This window comes from Platalea leucorodia (assembly GCF_965183815.1).
Source record: "Platalea leucorodia genome assembly, chromosome: 9".
NCBI classification, from domain to species: domain Eukaryota; kingdom Metazoa; phylum Chordata; class Aves; order Pelecaniformes; family Threskiornithidae; genus Platalea; species Platalea leucorodia.
The window spans coordinates 36,452,824-36,471,782 of NC_138831.1; the positions used below are offsets into that span (position 1 = coordinate 36,452,824).

The 18,959-nt window shown below is 36.0% G+C and overlaps 1 protein-coding gene across 14 annotated transcripts in view; it reads left to right on the forward strand.

The window, feature by feature from the left end:
- Positions 1-18,959, forward strand: part of ZNF280D (zinc finger protein 280D) — a 55,069-nt gene that overhangs the window by 13,966 nt on the left and 22,144 nt on the right. For 10 of the 14 annotated variants that reach the window (XR_014229288.1, XR_014229289.1, XR_014229290.1 and 7 more), the window contains exons 5-14: positions 1,877-1,994; positions 6,534-6,701; positions 9,117-9,226; positions 10,776-11,005; positions 13,478-13,635; positions 14,072-14,172; positions 14,269-14,415; positions 15,023-15,157; positions 16,642-16,886; positions 18,085-18,225. Coding sequence is in view for 10 of the 14 variants with exons in the window: in XM_082322636.1 (XP_082178762.1) it covers positions 1,877-1,994; positions 6,534-6,701; positions 9,117-9,226; positions 10,776-11,005; positions 13,478-13,635; positions 14,072-14,172; positions 14,269-14,415; positions 15,023-15,157; positions 16,642-16,886; positions 18,085-18,225 (1,553 nt within the window). In the remaining 4 variants the exon portion in view is untranslated. The remainder of the gene's footprint in view (positions 1-1,876; positions 1,995-6,533; positions 6,702-9,116; positions 9,227-10,775; positions 11,006-13,477; positions 13,636-14,071; positions 14,173-14,268; positions 14,416-15,022; positions 15,158-16,641; positions 16,887-18,084; positions 18,226-18,959) is intronic. The other 4 variants (XM_082322630.1, XM_082322633.1, XM_082322634.1 and 1 more) reach the window with 1 other exon arrangement.

An 18,959-nucleotide genomic window follows, 5' to 3' on the forward strand; every position in this document is an offset into this window, starting at 1 on the left:
TGGTGTGTGTAGTCCTTGACAGTAAGAGCCTACCACAGGCTTACCACCTGAGCATTAGTTGTGCTTGACGTGGGGTTTGCAGGCTAAGCTGCTTTGCTTCTAATTTCACTGGCTAGTCTGAAACAATTGTGGCTACAGCAACACCTGCTCTGTTGTGACTGTAGCTCATGTGGCTGTTACTCATAACACATAGAGCGGAGAAATTTAGTAACTATTTCCACAACTACTCTTGAACATTTATGTTTAATTTGGTTAGATTGGATTGGGTCACTCACCAGAAGAAAGAACGGCTCTTCGTTATCATTAAGGTCCTGTAGGATCTTCATTTAAGAGATGTACAACAAAAAGGCAGGATGGGGAGAAGCATCTTCCTTTGTGTTCAAATCTTTTCTGATACTTAGGAGTCCTGAAATAGATTATCATACTTGTGCTCTTCTTTAGACTTCTTACCATCACGTTGCCTAAACTTGATGGAAGTTATAAATGCAGTGACTTCCACAGGGATGTTTTCCAATAAGCACCACGATTGTGAATGGGAGCCATTTTGTGAGATTGATCTTTAAAGCAAGAAGTGTTTTGGCCTTTGTCTCATGGATACACTGATGATGAAGCCTGTATGTGTGTATTGGATGATTTTTTTTTTTTTTTGAAAATGGAGCTACTTTTGTCAAGTTTTTTTTCACAATACAGCTTGATGAAGTGTAACCAATTGAATTATTTCAGAGTAGAAAGATCAAGTGCCAATATTTTGCTGTTCATACCTTAATGTTGAAATTAAACCTAACTCTATTATAAGTTTTCTTAACTCCTTATTGCTATTGCTGAAAATATTTCATGTTCCAGATTGTGTTAGGATGAATGGCCTATTAAGATGTGAGCAGTATTGATGAATCTTGGAAAGTGTGTTTCTCCTACCTCACCCCCAAACCTTGAATATCTGTAAAGAGAATTAAATTTCATGTTTCTTTTCCCTCCAAATTTTACCTGTTGAGTGATCAGTGATGGTGTTTAGTTTTAACAGTTTTCAGTGTTGGAGCCAAGAAATGTGGACTATTTAATTTTTTAGGTTATATGTAGTACTAAAGGGCAAACCTTTTAAACTGAAGGGTAAGAGAATACCTGTGCTTGGAGGCGCTCAAAACTTAATGTAACAAGACACTGAGAAACATGAACCAACTTTCGGGTTAGCTGTGCTTTGAAAAGAGGGTTTGACTATACTATTTCTGGAAGTCCTTATGAAATTACTCTGCATGAAAGAAAAAAAATCTTCAGTGATATAATGAACTTGAGTGCCATTCCCAGTCAACATGCTGTAGATACTTTTTTCATTAAAGCTTGACCACTTAGTAGAATTTGATTGATTTAATATCATCTTGCTTTGAGAAGGCTTCTGCTTGCTGCAAGTTTGTGCTACTTTTGACTTTGGTTTTCTGATCAGCAGAATGCAGCTAGCTGTTATGCAAGAGTAACAGGCAAATGCCTGAGTTTGAGTTGAAGGAAGAAAGTATTAGAGTTTTTTGAAAAAACAATTCAAGTATTTGAAACGTCATCAGACTTTTGAACAAAAGCAGTTATAATTAGCAATTCAAACAGGTTTAGTAATATTTCATAAAATGGACTTTCCCAGGTCTTACCGTTGCTTTTACTATTCTGATACGCAGCTATGAATAACTTAACCACCACTGAAAAGAGTTGCAAACTTATCAAAATGTCAAAAGAAACTATTTTGGGGAGATTGTAATTAACTTGATTTACAGCTGAGTACTTATTAGTACTTTTAAGCAATCATATGTTTTTAAAATAAACCCTTTGAAGCCTGCAAGTAAAAAAATGTTAAACCTCAAATTTCTTTTCCCTCTTGAAAATATCTTATTAGGATTATATTATGGATTCTCCACCAGCTGCACCAGATAATACATCTGGTATACTGTTTGGTGTGAGACAGAACTCGGGAGTTCCACAGTACCAGACTGGGCCAGCAGTGAATGTAACAGGTGGGTATAACTGTAGTAGTTGATAAGAGAAAGAAACAGCCTAATGTCATTTAACTGTAGTGCAGATCTTTGGGTTATAACTTTAAATAGGCTTTCTAGAACATAGTATAGCTACTTTTTTCTTCCCCCTGTACATAATGCTGTATAATGTTGAATGAAATAAACTTTGGAGCCTTTTGTTGTCAGACTTTGCTTTTCAGCACATTAGACTGACTGTAATATCAACTGATGTCTTCTTATGATGCTCATTTAGATGGAAAAAAATATTGCCAGATCCACTGTAATTTTTTTTGACTGATAAAGGCTCATTTTCAGTATATCCATCACTCATTGACTAACATGAACAGGAATGGCTGTTAGCAAGAGAGGGGCTGTGAACAGTACCAGAAGAACTTCCCGAGTCTGCTGAGTTGATTCCCTGTGATGATGATCCTGGTTTCCTGACTGCTATATATATAGGAGTTGGAGTAGCTGGGATCAAAAGGATTCTGTCTGAAAAGGAGGGGAAGAGAAAGAATGTGTAGTTTGGGACAAATAAAACATTTTTTTTGATCTAGGTAAATTGTATTTCAGCAGAAACTTTAACCTACTTAAAAACAAACAAAAAAGTGCTTTTTTTTGTGTCACAAAAATGTGATGAAGTAGATCTGAAGCATGCAGTGCATTCAGTCTTAAAGAGGCTGTAGCATGGGACTTCCCTTCTCTTTTGTGAAGGATTACACTTTTGTAATAACTGTCCAGAATCCTGTCCTTCAATCTGTAACTTACAGATGACAATCACTTCTGATTCTTCCATGAGATAACAGGTTATGTACAACAAATAGCCTAGCTAGTCATACTAACTAGTTACGTAGAACAGAGTGATTGCTAGTTTATTCTGCTTGATGTGATGATTTTGCCTCTCTAAGCATTCGCTCCAGATACTTATCAGTGAAGGGTTGGTAGTGTATTTCCTTGCATGTGTCCGACTATTCTGTGATCTCATTCTTGTCTTATCGGGTTAAAAAGCTTTTTGTAAAGTAAGCAAAGCTTTTATTTCTTGCAAATGGTTCAGTATTCCAGCCTTGTTCTCCAAAGAACAGGTATTAAAGTTTAATAGTTTGTAGGTTTTGGTTTTGTTTAATTTAGGAGACTGGCTTGCATATTTAAAAATTACTTGTATTAGTCTCTTATCCAGAAAAATTAAATACTTAGAAGCATCAAGGATTGTAATTCAAAGCGTCTTAAATTTACCGTACTCTAGTCTATGTTTATTTATGTAAGATGGCAATAGGGTTTAGACATTAAAAGGTTTATAATTGTGGGTTGAAACACAAGTATCTCTATGATACAGAAGGCAAATTTAAGATACATTTAACTTCACAAAAGGAAGTGTCTGCGTATTTTGTGGTTTGGCTTGCATGGTGAGGTCACATAATGTGCTTATGTTCGTGTTGTTCCTATGTGCCAATACCTACTTGCCTGTGTTGGTGCTATGCTTCCTCTAATTCATGTGCAGCACTGGGCACAAGACATTCCGGAATATGGTATTTAAAAGCAGAATCCTTTTGGGAACTGGCCTGTGATACTCTGCAGGACAACTTAACTTCTCTATGTGGATCATTAAAGACATTTTTTAGCTCAATATAGCATAAGTTTTTATTTCTGAGGTCTAAGCAGGGAAACAACAAGCTGTTAACGGACACTAACAAACCATTTTGTTAGGTTGCTAGATAGATAGGCAGTGGTGTTAATTTAAACACCATTGATAACTCTTAACCTGCAGGTTGGATGGGCACTGGGGATGTATGTAAAACTGTAGTTTGCTTTCTGAGACTATTTTGGATTCATTCTCCCACACACTTTACCCACTTGGAGGAACCAGAAAATGTCATAACCAATAGAAGAACTGTTCTGTGGTATTTAGGAGTTGACTGGACTGTATATGTGCATTCATAGCACTAGATTAATGGGAGATCTTGGTGAGGGACAATGCACTAGAGGCCTGAAATAAATTGGCTTTCATGTCCCTGTTCTGGTAATTTGATCTGGCTGTTACCACAGTGCATTTGGTGCTTTTATTCTAGGTTACCATTTCTAATGTCTCTTGCCATCATTCATAAAATCAGGCCCAGCAAGCACAAATGCACGTAAGTGTTAAGGATTTTATAGTAGTGTTGTAGTGTGTGTTTAGAAAGCTGTTGGCAAGGTGGTACTGCATCCAGTATACTTTGCTCCTTCTTGCAATCATTTTAGATATTGTACACAATAATACTGTGTGTATGAGTATAGCCAACTCTTTCGTAATAGCTACACAATATTTACAAAAGTATTCACTAATAGCATGAAGTGAAAGTAATAGACTCCTGAGCAGCCTGAAAACCAAACAAGAATTGTTTGGCTTCTGCTTTTCTCTGCTCTGTTGAGTACGTGGAGTCCCTGACAGTTTTGGCGGTGTGATCTGCTGGGTAGAGGATTGGACAAACTAGTCTAGAACATGGGCAATCCAAGGAATCCTTGTGTCCATGCACCAGCTGAGAGAGGCTCTTTGATGAAAAGAGGAGTCAATCTAATTTATACCGGCTAGATATTAAATAATACTTGGAATTGGTTTGATTATTTTTTCAAAATAGCCTTTATTTTTTTTAAATGAACAAAAAACAGAATTCAAATGCAAACCTATCTATATTCTCCTAGTATTATTATAATTCTTCTGAAAGATGAAATTTATTATATCAGAGTTGTATAAACTGAGTTAAGAATTCTCACCTTTATAAATGTATAAAATAGTCTTCAAATTTTTTGTCACAGACGTGTCAGGCTTTTTTAATTGAAATTATTACCAGTTTTGTTAACACATAAGTCCTTTTTTCCAAAACAGGTTTTCTACAGTAAAATAAAATACTGAAGATTCTTGTAAAATCAGTCAGACCTTCTGTCTTTTCCCTGGCCCTCATTACACAACTACACATAATTAAATATATAGCAGCAGTTCCTGCTGTAGGTTGATGGCCTGATGCTCGAATAGCCACAGTGGTACAGAAGAACGCTAAAGTCATACCAGCTCTATAGAAGCCTTTGCTGATCAAGACGCATGTGTCAATATAAGCAGCTCATATACCTAACAGTGCAAGTATAACTAAATTAAAAAACCATAGGAAGTGGTAGTATCCAATGAATAACCTGTTTATTTTGTGAATGTGTTCATTACCTTAGGCAAACAATGCATAGAGTGAGACATTTGAGCTTAATATGTTCATTTATCTCAGAAAGAAGGAAAGGTGTGCTACAAAGGAGAACATGAGGATGATTAACTACATATATAACAAGTGAATTATGTTTTCCTGTATATGAGGCATAGTGTGCTAAATTCTCCAAGATGCTCAAATACCAGCATTCCCTCCTGGGATTCTTTACCTCTGTGGATTGAATGGGGAGACTATCCAGACTGTTTGCTAGGTGTAGATAGTTATCACTAAGTAAACACAACTTGGATGTGGGAGGGAGTTGCTTTGTTTCTTCTCAGAAGTTTGGATAATTTTACATGACACAAGTTATCTCTGCTTGTTGAGAAGACTTTTGAAGATATTAATTCAGTTTCTTATTAAACCCGAAGAAATCATTTGAGCAGCTAGACTGTTGGGAGGGGAATATACAAGAATGTCCTTAGTTCAGATCATTGTGTCCGGAACTAAAGTCTAGTCCTTGTCATAGTTTATCATAGTCTTACAGCTATTTGCAGTCTGTGATTGTGAGAGATTTACAAGGCCTGTGCTGGCACTTCAGACTTCTTGGTATGTAGCTGTGCTCTTTCAGGTCTACTTGAGGATTGATCTCTGTATTGAGATTACATTGTCAAGGGTAATCTTATGGTGACAGAGACATGGGTTTCAGGACAAGATGGAGCCAAGTATTGATGGGCACGTTAATCAGGCACCAAACCTCCGAATTTCCTAGTTATTTTTTAGTGATTTTCTTTTTTTAGAAGAAATATTGCAAACAATAAGTGAATCAACTGTTCTTTCAGAAGAGAGCAAGTAGGTGTGCTGTGATTGGTCATTAGAAGTTACAACACTTTTCATTTTGCCTACAAACTAAAGTCTCAAATGTTTTACAGAATGAAATAACAAACTAAACCAGCATTAACATAGGACCAAAAAAAAGAGAGATGTTTTTCAGCTGAAGGGCAGAGGTTGTTCCAAATAGTGGGCATTGCAGAAACCAGCTGCTTAGCTTAACTTTATTACTGTGAACTCACCTTGTCTCAGTGTGGGTCAAGATGTGAAAAGCAGGCCAAAAATTCACGTGCTCATAGTATGATTTACTGGCATTGAGGGATGGGGCTGTATCTCTTTGCATTTACCTTTTCCTTCTCCACTGGCCTTAGAGTATTCAGTCTGAGTTGGATATTGTTTTCTTAACTTTTGTATGGCTTATTATTTTAGGGAAATTTTAACTGCTTTATGTAGACTTGTCCATCTGTTGAAGTATAGGCATCAGTAATGTGTTCATAATATACTATGGAAAAAAACTGAGGTTCTTTAATTTAAACCACTGTAGGTCGGAATGAGAGTGTTTTTGTATCTAAGCGTCCTGCTACTTCTGAAGGCAACAGTGTAACTCCAAAAAAGGCCAAGCCTAATGAGGTTGGTGCTGGAAGCAATTCAGCTGTTTCACCTACAGTTAACTCTCCAACAGTAACACCATCACAAAATGTATCTTCAAAAGGTAGGGTAGATCACATGGTCTAGCTGTCAATCCATGCATCTGTTTCATGGAAAAAGCTAGCACTCCTGTAATGTTTAAGTTGATCGGTATTATTAATGCTATTAAGGCAATGTAAGTAAGTAAACTCTGGTTTTATGCCTTAAAATAAGAAAAAACTTTCTATGCAAGGATTTATATACCTTTACAAATTAATACATCCTAGGTTATTACCTATTCAAATTTTAGACCTTTGTTGTTTGCTAGGTATGTTTGAATTCTGTAAAGCAATGATTAGTTAAGTCATTTAGTGGCTGTGAAGACAGATGGTCAAAATAAATACCCCTAACCTCATACTCTTAGTTCAGATTTTCTATGTCAAAGAACTGAATAGAGAGTTGAAACTTTAAAGAACACCCAACCAGAAAATCAAGATTGAAAGAATTCTGTGACTGCTGAATTTATCAACTAATTCTGCTTAGATAAAAGGAAGAAAAAAAAAAATCATTGTAGGAATGTCAGGCAAGGCAGCAAGGACTCAGGTTGTAGAATCTCCATCCTTGGAGATATTCAGAAGTTGACTGGACACAGAGCTCTGAGCATCCTGATAAGGTTGGACTTGCTTTGAGTGGGAGGTTGGACAAAAACACCTCCACAGGTCCAACTTAAATTATTCCATGATTCTGTACTTCGACTAACTATTGCAAAGTGTGTTTTGCATTTTCCCCCTTTCTTTTGTAGCAGTGTTTTTGATACAGTTTTAAATAGTAGTGGTAAAGGAGGAGGGGGATCTAAGTTTCAAAGAGAGGATGTTCTTTGAAAGACCTTTCCTTCCATACAAGAAGAGAGGTAGTCTAGCTGATTCAGCGTATTAATAATTAGGTGCATTTTCCTCCTGAGCCAAAAGGTGCTTTCCAGCTGATGGTAATGGATGAGGATTTATTCTTGACTTTGAGATATTTCTAACCACATACTCTCTCCTATAATGGTAAAATGAGGAGCTACCTACAGTGTGATTCTGTGTTTGGAATAATTTCATATTTGGGTTTTTTGCATGTCTTGTTTGCAGCTGGTTTGCTATCAGACTCTTCCTCAGCAACCAGAAGGAAGTGGCTATAACATGAAACATTGCAGAAAAATTTTCTTCCACCCTATGTTGGGTAAAACAGATACTGTGCTGCAGCCTATAACATACAAAAGATAACTGGAGGATCTTACTAAATGCAGTAACAAAGGAGTAGATTATATTCACTGAGAACCATATTTTTATGAGTTTGTCTCTAAGCTGTCCCATGCTAGCATAGCGGTTTCTAATCTGTCACAGAATCCAGCACTGAAGCACCGCAGAACACTAGGTCTTGCTGCAGAACCTGTTTTCTTCCAACTCAGCTTGCACTTTGCTGTGACGTGTCAAAATGTCTTACAAACTGTAATAGGGAAGACTTGCAGCACTGTTTTGCAGTACGTCTCTTGCATGGCCATCCACTCATGTGAAGGACTTTCTGCTTAGTTATGGTTCTTAGCAATACTGTTATCTTCAGGGAAAAATACTGTTTGATCCATGTCTACCTCATGGACTATGCAAGACTATTTCTGCGAAAAAATGTATAAAGCTATTGCATGGTCATCTCTTAACTCATATACTTACTCATTCCCTTGTTATAAGGTGGATGCGTTTGTGTGTTTATTTTTATTACATTTTTTTCTTAGCCCTGGCAGGGTACAGTTGACTCTACAGTTGAGATGTTACTTAAAACTCTTCCTGTGTTTAACCGCTTCTTCTAAACTAATTACTTAGCATAGAGTCCTCCAGATCTGTGAATGACTTGAGAATGCAAGAGAACTTCATCTGGAAAAGTAGCTCTTGCTCTGATATTTTTTTGGCAGTTTTGAGAAAACAGGAAGCCTGGGTTTATTCATTAAAGTTTAAGCTAATGCAAAGCGGTTTTGGTTTTGCTCAAAAGGTATTAATCATCCTATGTTGATGAGAGAAATACTATTTCCTTTCAGTACTGGGAGTAATTATTTGGAGGATTTATTCTCCAGGTTCTCCAAAGACACCTTTGCTCAACAGGAATGAGGCATCTGAATAGGCCTAGGTTCCAGCTGTCCAGAGAGAAATATTCTCATCATTGAGAACCAGATGGTGAAATTCCTTTCCAAAAACAGTTATCTGAACCTTATTGTGATGATGATCAGGTCATGGCATAAAACAAGTTTTACATGTTCATTTGAGAATTAAAGTTCTTAAAACACAAACATCAAAAATCCATCCTGTGGGGGGGTGGAGTGGGGTGGGGGATGGTGGTGCACAGAATCAATGTTTTGTATTATAATAAAATAATAATAAATTCATAATAATAATAAATTCAGAAATAATAATAAATTCAGAATTCACAAACAGAATACTCAATCTTAAACATGTTTTAAATTTTACAGGTACAAATGCTGCATCAAGCACCATTAAAAATGGAGGACCTTTTCCACGAGCTTGCCCGAAGTGCAATATTCATTTCAATCTTATGGATCCTCTAAAAAATCATATGAAGGTAAAGTATTTTGGGGTGGTAAACATTATAAAGTTATGTGGGCTTCTGTTTGGTTGTGAGAGTGCCATGTTTTGATATGAAGGTAGTCTGGCTTCTGGCTATGATCAACCAGACCCCAAATGCTCGATGTCTTGCAGTCATGGAGAGGAAGAAAGGAGCAGGGGAGCTCTAAATCTTGCCACTTTTTGCCTTATTTTCCCAATGAATTGAGGCATCTTTGCTGTCTCTATATGATTTCTCTCTGCCACAGATTCAGGTGAATTTGATGAAGGTAAGTGCCTATGATAATAGGCAGCTAGTTGACCCGCATCTGTTAGATTGCTACTGAGACAAAGATGACAGTGTAAACTTACATTTTTATCTTGATATATCATTTGATAGCTAAAAAAGTTGTTAAGCTGAGGGGAAAAATTTAATTTGTAGTTCATACTCCAACACTGTGAGAAACAAAGCTTTCAGAAACTAAGCATCACTTAGTCTGCTTATGAAACTACTTGTTATTGTTTCTGGAAACACTGTTTCCTGCAAAGCATTTATTATTATTTGGCAAAGATTCGTGCAATTCTCAGGCATATGTGTTCCACTTCAGGGAGTGGAGAAATGGCTTTACACTCTATATACAATGTGAATAACCCATGCAAAAAGGAGTATGAACTACTGTGTAATAGAAGTCTGTGAGGCTCTGAGTTACTGTTAACACAGATCATTCTGATTTACTGCACTTAAGATACCCTAAATGGTAGCTACTGTCCTCTTCAGCGTCAAAACACAATTAAGAAACATACATAACAGTGGAAAAAAAAAGGGTGTTATTTTTCTTTAATCATTATTTGTAGAGAATAGCTTTTGCACTGAGTACATCAACCGAATGAAAGAACTATAGAAGAAATGGGTTTACTTAGTATTCTTTAATTAAATTTTTAGTTAAACTACATGGAATAAATATACGGAGTTACACTTCCACAGTAGGAAATGAACTCCTTACTGGTAGGCTTATAGAAAGCACTCCTGCACAATAAGAACATTATTCAGCAGTAGAAAGATCTGTCCTCTGAAACATGCTAATTTTGTTCACTGTTGGAAACTTCATAGCATCTTCTGTATGAAGTATTTCATACTTTTTAGGCGCTAAGTTTCATATTATAGCTATTGGGTTAAGCATTCATTACGTACACTTTGACATAAAGAAGCTTGAATACTGTGTGTTGTGTGACTTAGAATTTCTGAATTTTTCTAATGAGTAAGGCAACACTGGGATTCTGATTTCTAGCTTAAATTTATCTTACATGAACCTATGAGAATAATCCCTTTTCAGCTTTTATAATAGATAGTGTTTTATTAGCTAAACACTACCTAAAGATCAGTTACTGTTCAAAATCCATATGTGAATATGAATGAAGTCAGTGTGTCAGAGAATTGAGCTTTGCATCTAACTCTAGTTAGTGAGCGGCTTCAGTTTTTAAAATGCTGCTGTTATTGATGCGGTTTTGGTAAGAGAGACTGATACCTTTGTCTCTGTCTGTCTCATCTCCTCCCCCTTTCCATCCAGTATTGTTGTCCAGATATGGTAAATAACTTTTTCCTGGGAATGACCAAAACAGAATGTTCGAGCACAGCAAGCAAGACTGCTGAATCTGAGAAAGGAAAATTGATTATGTTAGTTAACGACTTTTATTATGGGAAACATGAAGGTGACACCCAGCAGGTACAACAGGAGCAGAAGACTCATACAACATTTAAGTGCTTCAGTTGTCTGAAAGTTCTTAAAAATAACATAAGGTATTTGAACTCACTTCCTTACCTGTTTGTTAATCACTTACAGCCCATAGCACTGTCTCATGCATTAAAAATTTGTCTCTCTGGAATAGAATTTTTTTTCTTATTGAAAACTGATAATATTGGGTGACTGAACAGAAATTGGGTTAATTTTTACTATGCATGTATGGCCGTAACTTAAACTTCTTACAGATTAGAGTACAAATTTTAATGATGTAGAGTTTTAATGAGAGCAGTTGTAGGACTTTGGGGTTAGAAAGGGCAACAGAAACTATTTTACAATTTGCCATCTGGATTGATGGTGATATCAGTAGATGCGAGTGTTAATTCCCTTTAGGGACGCACAATGACTAATAGTTGGTGCTTTACTTATGTAACATCTGTTATTTTGATGCAATAATTTTACTTCCAAATGCTGCAAAAAAACTTCAGTAAGCTGTTTTAATAGGTAGATGAGTTCATGTCATTGTTCCTTTGGAAGTTAAGGTCATTGAACTCTTTCACATGCATTCTTCAAAAGAAGCTGAAGTAGCAGAATGTAAAACTGAAAAATGAACTATTCCTTCAAAGGGCACAGTCTGCAAATTAAAATGCACAGGTTTATGCTAACATTAAACCCATATTATTGAACAAAATAAAAGTTTCATGTAATTACAGACATTAAATTTGCTATTAATCATTAAGTATTTGTAAATCCTAACTAAAGATGCCAGTAATTTATCTTGTGTGTTGTTAGAGTTTAAAAGAATTTATTCTCATGATTTTATAGTTCCTGTGAATTATAGCATTTCAGAGTGTTTAAAAGTTAAACCTTTTTAACACTGAAACCTTTTTAACACATTGCTCTCTTTAAGAGCAATAAACAATGTTTGATATGGGCCGAGAGGTTTTTCTTCTGGTTTTGTATGCATAATACTTTTCAAATAAGCCTTTTTTGCAGTATCATGAAAAGTAGTCCACAGAAAGAATACTTTATTAAGATACTGGGTTCATTTTAAAAAGTATTTTTCAGGCACTATTTTCTACTCAACATGATATTGTAAGCTATTGGTGCTGTGGTCCTTGTGTTCCACAGCAAGTCATTAAAAATGAACACTTAATTTTTTTCTTTTAATTTCTCTAGAGTCAACTTTCAGCCATATTAATTTTTGCTGTAACTTTGTAGCTGTATTCCATAGTTCTGTAACTTCAGAATTGTTATTCCAAGGTATATTTTACACCTTTAACCATTTATAGTGGGCAAAATAAATCCATAGTACCTCTCTACTTGTAGTGGAAGTTTTCTGGACCATAATTCAGAAAAGCACAAAGTGATTAATCAGGGTAACCCCCTGCTTCCTTTAAAAGATCTGTGGTTGAACACACCATTGAAATAATGTTCTGTTAAGGTAATATGCAGTAGTAGTGTCAAGTCCTTTCTTCTGCTTAGGTACCTGGATATCTTCATTTAGGGCTTTTTTTTTTTTTTCTTTTTTTAAGCAACTGCATGATATTAGAAGCTTGAGTTCAAGAGACTATTCTCCTTGCTCATTTGTTTTTTCCAATTCCAAGGTCACCACTTTGAGAACCACATTCCTTTTGTGAGTGTGACCTACATTTAATAGTTCCACTGGCTGTACTGAAATGAAGCACATTTGAAACAGAACAGTTTTTGAAGTTTAACAGTAGTGGGTTGTGCAACTAACCTGTCCTTGTGCTGCTCCACCAGTAACTGTGGCCCGCCAACGTTGTCATGGGTGCCTAGACTTCTCAGCCAGAATAGGTTCCTACTACAGATAGGTGGACATATTAATGAGAAAAAGGTGGTAACTTGAAGTAGTAGCGTACCGCCAAGTTTCTCATACTCTTTTGATTGTCAGCTGCACAGTGGCATTCTTTGATAACTGTCCTTCGTAATTCAACTTCAGTCCTAAATGTTTTATACAAAGAAAGCTCCTGGAACCTTGCCAGTTTTGAATGGAGGTGGTTTCAGAAAAAGCTGTAATTTCCTAATTGCAGATATGTTCTTGCTACTTAATAGTTTTCAGCACAGCTAAAGTTATATTTGCTTCAGAATGTGGCTTTGAGACTCCAGTGGCGGTGGTGAAGTGTGAACAACTGACATGTTTCGTTGCTGTTGCCTTTGCTAATTTCCCTTTATTTCAAGGCAAGATTTTTGTCTAAGCAAACATGAAAAATGCAGCAGACTGCTTAGTCCTAGAACACATTTCGGATATGTTGCACAGTCCTTGTAATAGTCAAGATTTCTTTTTAAGCTTTGAAAGATGACTTCTGGCATAGTCAGCTTGCTTAACTTTGTTGCCTTTTGGGTTTTTTTTAATGAACACTTATTCCTTAGATTTTTTTTTTTTTTTTAAATTGAGAAGTCCTTACAGAGTAAAGTTTGTAAAGAATCCTGTACGTCTTTCATGTGCTATGTAATGTACAGCGAATGTTAAAATGTAGGTTTTTGCACCTGTTCACTGTCATTTAAAGGTTTATGAACCACATGAAACATCACTTGGAGCTTGAGAAGCAGAGCAGTGAAAGCTGGGAAAGCCACACCACCTGCCAGCACTGTTACCGTCAGTTTCCCACCCCATTCCAGCTGCAGTGCCACATTGAAAGCACACACACGCCTTATGAGTCATCTAGTAAGTTGGATTGTATCACGTTGAATCTTTTTGTGACCTAAAATTTTTAGATATTTTCTGACTTGTACTTTGCTGGTTTGTAACTTCAGAATAAAGCTATTGTACTTTAAGAGCAATAATTGAGATTTAATATAGAAGCTGAGCACTCATTCAATTTATATTAGAGCAATGTGTGTAGAAAAAAATATTTTTAAAAGCCTTTTTTTTTTTTTTTTTTTTAATTGGAGGCTTGATTGCAAGAATTCATGTTGTTTAAGGGCCGTGCACTGCTGGCTTCCTGAAATTGTACAGGGAATTTCTTCTGAAGAGTAGAATAATGGTTAGATTGCTTTACCTTTGTAGGTTTATACAGTTCACATATACATACTTCTTATAATTTATCTACTTATGACCCCAAATGAATTTTTACTTTATTCTTGTTTTTCACTTTTCCTAGCAATTTGCAAAATCTGTGAATTATCCTTTGAAACAGAGCAAGTTCTTTTGCAACATATGAAGGACAATCATAAGCCAGGTGAAATGCCGTATGTTTGCCAGGTATCTCAGACTGACTGTTTTGTATTTAGATTACACCACCCCTCTGTCTTTACTGTCAATAAACTTTTAACAAGAAAGTCAACCTTTTTGTTTTAGGTATGCAACTACAGATCCTCAGCTTTTTCAGACGTAGAAACACATTTTAGAACAGTTCATGAAAATACAAAACATTTGCTATGCCCATTTTGCCTCAAAGTAATTAAAATTGGAGCACCGTATATGCATCATTACATGAGGCATCAGGTAAGCAGGTATTTTCAATCCTTAATGCTAGAAAAATGCTAAATATATGTCCTGAATATCTCTCTGGAAAAAAAAAAAGTGTAACTGATTTGTATGGTTGTTGCTGGATAAGAATAGTTAATAAAATATGGTAGAAGAATGATGACTGGGTCTTTTGAAAAGTCTTTAAGGGAATTGTTAGAATTTGTCATGTTTTTGTGTGACAGCAGCTCCCTGTTTAAAAAAAAAAAATCTCTGAATATCCTTGAAAGAATATCTCTGCTATTTGGTTTCGTCATTAAGTTGTAGTGATGTGTTCTGCTTTTCTTGAGGTTACTAGCAAACCTTTCACTAGTTCAAGCAGAGAAAAAGATTATGAAGTACTGTGTTGTTTTGTAACTGGTAACCTGATCCCTCGTCCTCTTAGTAATGATACTGCCTTGCGTTTTCAAGTATTTAGATATTCTGCCTTTAATTACTACACAGTATCTTGGCTTTGTACAATATCAGGAGTTTGTCCGGTTGATGTTTTAGAAACTGGATGACCATTGCTTGAGACAAGCTAGGGTTGGAGTTTTGTTTATCATGACATTCATGCTTACTATAGATTGTCTTCCATTTTTAAAAGAAAAAAGGAATATACCGTTGCACTAAGTGCAGACTGCAATTTTTGACATGCAAAGAAAAAATGGATCACAAGACTCAGCATCACCGAACATTTAGGAAACCCAAACAGTTAGAAGGATTGCCTCCTGGAACAAAGGTAAATGTTCATATGGGAAAATTAGAGGGGACAAAGGAAAAAAGGTAAAAAGGTATTGGTAGAGAAAGGGGTGGAATAGAAAGAAGTGCTTTTCTCTTTTTCCAAAGCAAAGTTTTTTGGGGGCTTGGTTTTGCTTTGGGTTTTTTGGTTTTTTGTTTTGGTTTTTTGCCTCTAAAACGAAAACTCTAAAAAATACTCCTGTTGCAAGAATTGCCAGGCACAGTTTATGGTTTCTTCCTGGTGATCTGTGGTGGTGCTCTCTGTCCCATTCTTCCATACAGGCATATGTCCAGTCAGTGCTCCTGCTTTCTTGAGCTGTTAGTTAATATAGAGTGCGAGACCTACTTCTCCATAGACAATATGTGCCTAAAACTGAGTTCACCAGGTCTTTTTTAGCTCCAGCATTTGAAGGGGAAAAAGCTCCCACAATTTTCTGCTAAGTGTTTTATGAAGTAAACTTGGGTCCCCTCAGAACACTTAAGCTATCTTTAAATCCTTCTTCCATTTCTTGAGAAGGAACCACTTAAGACTAAGATTTTCCTGTGGATTTCAGGACTTTTTCCTACAGTTTTTTAATGAAGTGTGAAGTTATATGTCCTTTCAGTTGAAAGGAAGAAGAAAATTAACATTTTGATCAGCTCTTCACAGTTCATCTGCTGTAGAATCAGGAAGGGAAAATGACTGAAGTTGTTGTTGATTGTGTTGCTTGGCAGAATGTAAAGCACTGATTCTCTATTCTGTGACAATACCTCAGTTTTGTAAAGATTTCAAGGTCTTAATGATCTAATAAAAGCTTAGATTATGTTAAAATGTTGGCGTTAGTAGAACTTGACAGGATGTAGATGATGTGACTGAAGAGCTTGGAACCAGGTTTAGAAGGTTATGTGCTTCTAAACTATGAGTATGGGCAAGAAGTATAATTAGGAGTCATGCTGCAAGTGAAAACTGGAGAACCAAATTTAAGGGCAAGACAAGGGAGTGTGATAATGCCAGATGAGATGTCAGAAGTCAGAATTAGTCCTTGGGGGTCTAGGATGAGGAGCAAAAATATCTGAAGGAAGTAGATTGGCTAATCATGAGGCAACGAGACACAGGGCTTTTGTTAAATCCACGCACTGATGAGATTGTTTGATATTCTTCTTAGTGGGGCTAATTGGCCTGACCTTTCTGTTTCTTTTCTACAGCTACATTTTTTTTTTTTTGTTTTAAGAAAGCAGGATGTAGCCAGTTGCAGGTCTGAAAAGAGAGCAGTGTGTTTTGTAATGGCTATTTCCACCAAAACAAGAGCTTTTTAAGCATCCAATAGACTATTGAGGCTAGGTTTACTCTAGTCAACATTATTTCATATTTTTCAAAGCAGTTTTTACTGAGAAGTGTTTCTCATGCTATGATTTTTGTCCTAAAGTGGCTTAAATTTTAAGACAAATAGAAATGGGAACTTAGCTTAAATCTAAATAGAAAAATTTTTAATTTCATACTTGTAGGTGACTATTCGAGCATCTGTTGGATCTCTTCAATCAGGATCATCAGCTACATCTTCTGTTAGTACAAGCACTTCCACATTTCAGTTATCACCTAAAGCTAAAAATACAACCACTAAAAATCATAACAGATCTAATACAAGTAAGTCAAAAGCAAAGTCAAAACCGACTACATCAAAGAAGCAAAATGCATGGACCAACAGCAAAAAAAAAAAAGAAGTTACAAATACAGCATTGCATAATCTAAGGTAAAATATTAGCATTAAAAATATTTTTAAGTATACTTTGAATATAAATAACAGATCATTTAATTATCTTTTGATAACTTCTAATACGGCAGTGCAGAAGACTTTACACTCTTTACACTTCAGCTTTGCAGAAAAAGCAGGCACATAAACTTTCCACAGACTGGTACTGTGATTATAATTATGAATCTTCACTCACCAATTTTGTTGGTGGTAGACTACTTTATGATGGAAGAATGGATGTTCTGGAAACTTTTCTAAATTTAGAATTTGTCTCTGCACAGAGCCACAGACTCTTGAAATACTGACTCATTAGGCAGATTTATGTTTAAAAGTGACCTGTGGAGGGGAATACATCTGCCTGGGTGTTCTTTGCAAGTTTTCTTATGGAGGGAAAAGTATTTTCCTCCTTCAATTTTTTAAGGGCTTTATTTGAACCCGTTATTTAAAAGGTTAAGTCTTGTCTGCCTTAGGAGATACCTTAATTTGGGGAGCTACTGAAAAAAAAAAAAATCAAGAAAGTAAAAGCAAGCTGTTGGGAGAATGCTCTCCTTATATTTACAATTTACTGGGGTTTGCTATCCTTATATTAATAATTTAATGGGTGTTTTATGGACTAGAATATAATTTCATTGGCTAAGATGAGTTAGCAGTTTTCTTTGTCAAAGATTGTAGATGTCTCCCTTCTGATAAGGTGCTAATGCTCACAGTGTGTAGCTCTCCAAGACATCCAAAACCAGCCAGCAAAACTGGGGAAGAGCAGGATTACATTCTTGCTTTATAGATATTTTGGAGCTCGTGGGGGATATCAGGGGTGTCAGGAAGACCAAAGGGTTTTTTCTGTGCATCGTGGTGGATGAAGCATTTCTTTGAAATGCTTCTCAAATACATAGAGACAACAGCAGCAGCTGAAGTTGGAGGATCTCATCTACTGCAGTATCTTGTTTCCAGGAGTGGCCAATAACAGATGCTTACATTAACTTTCACTTTTTGATTAAGGTTATAATGACAGTGTAATTCAAGAAAAAAACCAAAGTTTTCTTCATGTGTGCTAACATAACCTATAATAAGTATTTAACTGATACATTTTTAAGTTCCTCATTTTTTCCCTAATGTAGGCAAGCTTGCTACAAAAGTTTGAAATAGTCATCTCATCTTAAAGTGTTGATGTTACCTATTAATTTTTTCATATTACTGTTAGGTATCGTTTGGGAGCTCACAAATGCATTGAGTGTTACTCGGAAATAAAAGATTTTGCAAGCCATTTTCCTGCTTATGTGCACTGTAGCTTATGCAGATACAACACTAGCTGTAGCAAAGCCTATGTGAATCACATGATGAGGTAAGAACTCTTAAAAAATTTTATTGGGTTATCAAATATTTCCTAAATTTATATAAGGTGTGTTAAGTGTTTCTGTTAGCTGAATTTTGAACTGGCTCGTAGGACTGTGGTAGGGAAATGTGTAAGGTTGGTTCCAGAATCATTTCAGCCAGACTTAACAAATAATGATCAAGTTGCATGTTCTCTGGGTTTCAGATTGAATACCTCATCTGATTTTCCAATTGCTGAATGCATACAGCCACAGCTATTGCTAGTGAAACTTGTTCTCGGAATACCATGTAAAGAATGTCCCAAATGGCATGCTCAAGTGGATACTTTTTCTTAGCTACTTCTGGTCATCCGTAAAAATAACATCTCATTTTGCAGGAGGTTTGCCGCTGATTGTGAGGCAGTGTAGGGTATTAATGATGACAGCTGTAAAAAAAAAAAAAAAAAACAACTGTTAAGAAAACAAATGCATTAGTTTCCAGAGCAATAGAATTATACTATGCAATAATTAGACAGAGATCACGAAGCAGTGATGGTAAAACAAAATTAAGGTTAGTCCTGTGCCCTGAACAAGCCAAATGTATTGCGGAAAAATACAGAAAGCAGTTCTCTTTTTAAATACGTGTATGCATAAAATGCCTTGGCATTTTTGAATGCTAGTATTCTTGAATTTATGACACAAGTTTTTGTATATATTTTATATGTTGGCCTATTCATATTAATTTCAATGCTCATGTAAGTCCTAG